Source organism: Meleagris gallopavo, chromosome 29, assembly GCF_905368555.1.
Source record: "Meleagris gallopavo chromosome 29, MGAL_WU_HG_1.1, whole genome shotgun sequence".
Lineage (NCBI taxonomy): Eukaryota > Metazoa > Chordata > Aves > Galliformes > Phasianidae > Meleagris > Meleagris gallopavo.
Genome location: NC_139432.1, coordinates 4,517,893 through 4,524,135, shown reverse-complemented (window position 1 = coordinate 4,524,135; position 6,243 = coordinate 4,517,893). Strand labels below are relative to the sequence as shown.

The 6,243-nt window shown below is 69.8% G+C and overlaps 1 protein-coding gene across 1 annotated transcript; it reads right to left on the bottom strand.

Moving 5' to 3' along the window:
* Positions 1–453: 453 nt before the first annotated feature.
* Positions 454–5,867, bottom strand: RAPGEFL1 (Rap guanine nucleotide exchange factor like 1). Its single transcript, XM_085210862.1, has 15 exons — positions 5,426–5,867; positions 4,281–4,359; positions 3,788–3,938; positions 3,622–3,719; positions 3,003–3,115; positions 2,710–2,877; positions 2,538–2,635; positions 2,330–2,452; positions 2,057–2,235; positions 1,899–1,989; positions 1,767–1,817; positions 1,463–1,550; positions 1,321–1,385; positions 1,135–1,189; positions 454–803 (listed from the first exon to the last, which is right to left on the bottom strand). The coding sequence occupies exons 1-15, from the start codon at positions 5,796–5,798 to the stop codon at positions 679–681; spliced, it is 1,857 nt and encodes a 618-aa protein (XP_085066988.1). The 5' UTR covers positions 5,799–5,867; the 3' UTR covers positions 454–678.
* Between the last annotated feature and the right edge of the window lie 376 nt (positions 5,868–6,243).

Sequence of the window (6,243 nt, the reverse complement as noted above, 5' to 3'; positions counted from 1 at the left end):
GGCGGAGCGGAGCGCCACGTTGGAGGGGCCGGGCGGACATGTTGGGAAGGGCGCCGTGCCTCGGGGCCTCCGAGATGCTGGGGTATTTTGGCGGTCATCGGGCATCCTGGGGCGGATGAGAGCGAGAAGCATCCGAAGAGAATGCGCTTTGCGCTAAGAGCCGCCGCACAGAACCTGCAGACCGCGGCCCCAACGCCTGCTCCTGTTATCCGCCATCTTGGGAAGGTCGCCCGGCGCTATTCCGGCGGCCATTTTGAGGAGATCACGTGGTTCGGTACGGCCGCCATGTTGGAGAGGTCACAGCGCCCCGCTGCGGCCATCTTAGGAAGCTCCTTTTCTCTATTACGTCATCTGTAACGTCACCACCAGCAACGTGACGTCACGCACGCACACCACGACGTCACCCCGCGCGCCGGACGCGTGCTCGAGACTGCTGTTTATTGGCGCTCAGACTCTTTTTTCTTTTTTTTTTTAATCCTTTTTTCCTCCTTTTTCTTAAAAAATAAATTTACAATTAAAGACGCATTTGGTACAAAATATACACATTCTGGGGCCCAGGGCCCAGGCAGAAGCGGGGACGGGGCCGTAGGGACACATACAAAAATAGAGGGGGCCCACGGGGGGTGGGGAGTCCCCAGGGTCCCCCCGGGCAAAGTGCAGAGTGCGGGCGGGCGCCGCTCACTGCCCACCGGGCTCCAGCTTGTAGGACAGCTCGAAGAGCAGGTTCTGGTTGTCGATCACCTGCAGCTGCCGCACGTAGGCCTTGGTCTGCAACTGGCTGGGGGACGGCTCCAGCTCCAGGCCTGGGGGGTGAGAGGGGAGAGGATGGCGTGGGGCTGTGTGCCCCCCAAGCCCACAGGAGGGGAGCCCGGCCGCATCCCATGGCCCCACCCCGTGTCCTGGATCCCTGTCTCTGACCTCGTGGCCCCAGCTCCATCCCGGATCCCCGTCCTGGATCTCACCCCCCCATCTACATCCCCATCCTGGAGGATCCTAACCCACCCCCAGCCCATCTTGCCATCCTGGATCCCCATCCTGCATTCCTACCCCAGCCCGGATCCCGCATCCCCATCCCACAGCCCCCCCACCCCCCGCCCCAGCAGATGTAGGGCCAGGATCTGTGCCCCCACTCACACAGCGGGCGGCTCCGGTACTTGCGGATGGTCCTCACCTTCTCAGCGATGCAGTGCTGGAACACACAGCAGCCCCGTCAGCCCCCCCCCCAGAATCCTGCAACCCCCCCATTCACCCTTGGGATGTTGTTGTGGACCCCTCAGGGCTTCCGAATCCCCACTGTGCCCCCCCGGGCATAGCACCCACCAGCTTCTCCACGTTGACCAGCCCATCCAGGAGGGTTTTGCTGCCTTCGTGCAAGAAGGTCAGATCTGGGGGAGACAAGGAAGTGAGGGGTGGCCCCATGGGGAGCAGCAGGATCCCCCCCCCAAAATGTCCCCCACCGCACCTTTGAGGATGAGCGGAATGAAGGGGATGAGAGGGGGCTTCATCTTGGCCAGCACCTCCCGGTAGGTCTTGTGGTTCCTGCAGGGGTCCTGGGGAGGGTGATGGGGGGGGTCAGGGGAGCGGGCAGCTCCCCCCACACAGGGTGCATCAACCACCCATCCACAGAGAGCAGGAACACCCCCACCTGCTGCTTCCAGAACACCCCATGGAGCACCCTGATGCTACAAGCATCTCCCCACACACCCCCATTACAAGCAGATCCCCCCACGGACGCCCCAGACCCCCGCGCCCGCGCTGCCCCTCACCGTCAGGTTCTCGAATTTCCGAAACAAATTCTTGAATTTCCCTGGGAGCTTCTGCAAGACAACACCCCATAGGGGGCTGTGAGCAGCTGGGGGGGCGGGGGCCGGAGCGGGGGGTCCAACACAGCCCCTCACCTCCCAGGTGAGCCGAAGGCGGCTGATGGCGGCGTTGTTGAGCCCGATGACGATGGCGTAGAAAGAGAGCATGTCCTGGTTCTGCTTACATCTGAAGGAGGTGGGTGAGCCCCAGCAGCCCCCCTGCACCCCCCCGCGCCCCCCAGCCCTACACTCACATGGCAGCAATCTTGATGAGCTTCTTGAGCAGATGTGCGCGCCGACCCAGCGACTCGCAGAGCAGCAGCTCCGTGCCCACCCAGTGCTGCACCTCACTGCACCGCTGCAGCAGCAGCTCCAGGTTGGCCGTCTCGCGCCGCCCGCGCTCCCCATGGAAGACGTAATCCACAAACTCCAGCTGCGGGGGGAGGTTGTGGTGTTGGGAGGGGGGGGGGCTGCTGCAGGGACGCCCCGTGGGGCAGCCCTGGGGGAGGTACCCGTGCCCCCCCCACCTCGTGGATGCAGCGGAAGAGCTCCCAGTGGAAGGCGGTGAGGTGGTTGGCGATGTCCTCGGGCTCCACGCGGTGGATCTCGCTGTCCCCGGGCACCACCTGGATCTCCTCCGGGAGCGGCACCTGCAATGGGGTGCGGGGGGGTCCGGGGTGGCTGCAGGATGCGGAGGGGTCACACTGCGGCCCCACCGACCCCCCCGGCGCTCACCAGCGACTCGAAGGTATCGCGGGTGCAGGCGAAGAGGTGGCTGTTGATGCCCAGCGTGGTGAAGACGCACTCCTCGCTGGGCTGCAGCACGGCTTTCTCTGCAGGCAGAAAGCAGTGGGGGGGGGTCAGCGCTCACCCCACTTCCCTGCCCCCCCCACGGCCCCATAACCACCTCCGGATGAGGCCACGGTGACGAGGATGAGCGCATCGTCGCGGGCACTCTGCTCCTCTGAGTACTGCAGCTTCTCGGTGACGGAGGTGAGGATGTCCTGCACTGAGGCCGAGAGGCGGCTGCGGATGGTGACGTACGAGTGGTCCGGCATGTAGACACGGCAGAAGACTGTGGACGGACAGACAGATACGTGGGGTAGCAGATCAGGCCAGGACCCCCGGCGGGGCGATGGGGTCGCTGTGGTTGGGACCCCCGGGGGGTTTGGAGTGGCGCAGCCGTGGCACAGCACTCACTCTCGTCGGAGCCACGGAAAGCTACGCGCGTCTGCAGGCACGCATCGATGCGGCGGAAGTGGCGGAACAGCGGCTTCACCTGTTTGCTCGGGGGCGGGGTCTCGTCGGGGACCCTGCGGCACCGCGTGGTGTCGGCGATGGGCACCGGGGGTTACGGAGCCACGGGGACGCACACAGAAACCCCCCCCCGCCCCGCTCTGGTGGGGTGTCACAGGGGTGGTTTGATGGGCCCCAGGTGCAGGGCATTCTCGAGGGCCACATCCCATGTGTCCCATAGAGACCCCATGGGGACCCCACACGCCCCATAGAAACACCTTCCTCTACACAGGGACCTCGCTCCCTGGGGTACCCCTCCGCCCCATAGGACTCCATGCACAAAAGAAGGACCCCCTCACATCCCCTGGGGACCCACTGTGCTCCATCAGGACCCCAAGCACCCCACAGGGACCCCATGCACCCTATCAGGAGGACTCCACGCACCACACAGGAGCCACCTGAACCCCTTCAGAACACCCTGTGCACCCCCCCCAGGTACCCTCTGCACCCCATCAGGAGTCCATGTACTGCACTCCCATCACCACATTGGAGACCCCTGGCACTCCCTAGGGACCCCACTCACTTCAGCTCCACCGTCTCCACCAATTGGTGCAGTTTCAGGATCTCATCCTCCAGCTCGTGGTACAGGGATGCGTCCTTCATGATGAGCAGGTACAGCTCCTGGGGGGCGAGAGGGGTTAGGGACCGCGGTGGGGGGGGGGTCGCGGGGAGGGGAGGGCTGCACCCACCTTGATGACCTTCCCCGCGCTCTCCTCCTCCTGCAGCAGCCCCTTGTAGGTCTCGAGGAAGTGCAGAAGCACCGCCAGCACCGCTCGCTTGCGCCGCAGCCCGGACCCCTCCTCCCAGCGCGGGGGGGGGCCATCGCCCGCCAGCACGAAGGTGGCAGCGTTAAGGAGCAGCGGGGACGCGGGGACCTCCTCACACCCGGGGGGGGGCACCGCGATGCCCTCCTCACGGCCAACCCAACGCCATCCCGGTGTCCCCGCACGCAGCCCCGCGGGCGCCCTCGTGTCACCCCCAGCACAGCCGCTGATGTCACTGTCACACCCACCCGTGTCCCCCTCCCGGTACCCCCACCCCTGTCTTCTTCCCCCAACCCCCCCCCCCCCCCCCCCGTGCCCACCTTCAGGTCCTCCATCGCACCCTCGCACTCCCCCCGTGCCATCTCTACGCCCCCCCTCCCGCAGCCCCCCGATGTCCCCCCGAGCGCCCCGAGGATATTGCTGGTGCAGCTGCTGCAGGAAGAGCTCGGTGGGCAGGAACAGCGAATGCGTGAGCACGATGTCATCCAGCAGCGAATCTGGAGGGGGGTCAGGCGGTGGTTGGGCACGACACCTCCACCCCAAATCCCGCACCGGGCCAAACCCCGCGCCCCACGCGGAGCCCCGCGCTGACTCAGAGCCCCTCCCGCTTCACAGCGCCGTGGGGACACCGCGGGGCCGCACCGGGACGGTGACATCGGGGGACGCCGCAGCGGGGCTGTCCGGGCGGGCGCTGACGGCACGGGGACGCGGTGCCGGGAGCGGTGCCACGGCCGCGACCTTTGGACGCGCAGCGCTGCTCCGAGTCCGACCCCGTCCCACGGACACAACCGCGGGGCGGCCCCCCCCCGGCCCCCCCCGCACGGAGCTCCGCCAGCCGCACAACGCCCCCCGGGCACCGCCAGACCCGGACCCCGCACTGGGGCCGGGGGTGTGCGGGGGTGTCCGGGCAGGTGCGCATCCCGCGCCCGCCGTGCAGCCCCTCCGGAGCGCCGTGCGGGGGCGGCGCCGGGATCCCCCCGCGGGTCTCCGTGTCCCCGTTCCCCCCCCAACCCCGAGCGCCGCCCCCTCCGTCCCCGTCTCAGTTTCCCCACAGCTCCGCAGCACCGTCCGGGTGCCCCGCAGGGACCACGCGCGGCTGAAGGGCCGCCATCCCCGCACCTTCCCCCCGCTCCCCCCCCGCTCCCCACGCGCGTGTCGCTGCACGCAGATCCAACGCTGCCAGTCCCGGCGCGCGCCCCCCCCCGAGGGCTCCGCGGTTTCGGTGCGCCCCACCCCGGCCCCCCCCGGCCCCATCCCCGGAGCGCGGCCGTGGGGAGGTGGGGGGGAGGAATTGAAGGCAAACCTCCGCGGGGGGCTCCCACAGGGCGGAAGGGACGCGCACCCCCCGCACCGCCTCGGGGTCAACGGGAGCGCCCAGAGAAGCGTTACACATTAACCGGGAATCTGCGCCGTGCCGCCGCTCTGCGGGTGCCCCCCCCGCACGCCCTCACCCTCGTTCCCCTGCTCCCACGCTCCCCCCGCACCGCGGCACCGCGCATTGCAGCACCCGGCGGTGCCGCAGCATCACCCCCCCTCCCCCCCGCACTCCCCGTACCCCCATACCTGCTCGGCAGCCCCGGCCGTGTCCCCCCCCCGCCGGCAGCCGTTCGAGGACGGCGCTCAGGAGGCGCTCGGGGGGCGCGGGTGCGGCGGGGGGGCAGCGGCAGCAGCAGCGCGGGGGGGGCGGCGGCGGCGGCTCCGGGCTGAGCGCGGCGCGGTCCCCCCCCGGGGATAGCTCCGACGGGGACAGCGCCGACGGGGACCGCGGCGGCGGCGGGGGGGGGACCTCGGGGGGACGCAGCTCCAACCGCCGCCCTTCGCCCCCCGCCGGCCCCGGGGGCTCCTCCGGGGGGGCCGCGCTGTGGCGGCGCGGTGCGGGCAGCGGTGCGGGCAGGTGCGCGCCGGGCTTCTTCAGCAACTTCTCCAGCGGCTTCATGGCCGCGGAGCGCCTCGCGGGGCCATGGGCGGTGCGGGGCGGCGCGGGGCGGGGGGGCGGCTCCGCTCGCGCTCGGGCTCCGGAGAGAAGGGGGGGGGCCCGGCGCCGCCGCCCCGCCCCGCCCCGCCCGGCACCTGCCCGCCCCCGGCCCCGGGCGGAGCGTCGCGGTCACGCGTGGCCCCCCCCGCCCGCAGCGCCGCGCAGCTCCGCTCTCCGCCGTACGCCCACCGCGCGGCGCGCTCAGGCAGCGCGCATCCCACGCCGCCCCCCCCCCCAATTCCGGCGTGGGAAAAGCCCGTGGGTATGGGGGGGGGGGGCTGAGGGGGGGTTCCCGCTGCGGCTTTGTTCGCGGTTCGCCTCCATCCCTCGTTGCCTGGCAACTCCCGGCCGCGGGGGGGGATCGGGGGGCGGTGGCAGAACGCAGCCGTGTCCCCGCGTGTCCCTT

Coding starts and splice junctions, on each gene's coding strand:
- RAPGEFL1 (XM_085210862.1), bottom strand. CDS start 5,798: ATGAAGCCGCTGGAGAAGTTGCTGAAGAAGCCCGGCGCGCACCTGCCC. Junction 2,878..3,002: donor TTTCCGTGGCTCCGACGAGA/GTGAGTGCTGTG, acceptor GTCCGTCCACAG/TCTTCTGCCGTGTCTACATG. Junction 1,990..2,056: donor CTCATCAAGATTGCTGCCAT/GTGAGTGTAGGG, acceptor CACCTCCTTCAG/ATGTAAGCAGAACCAGGACA.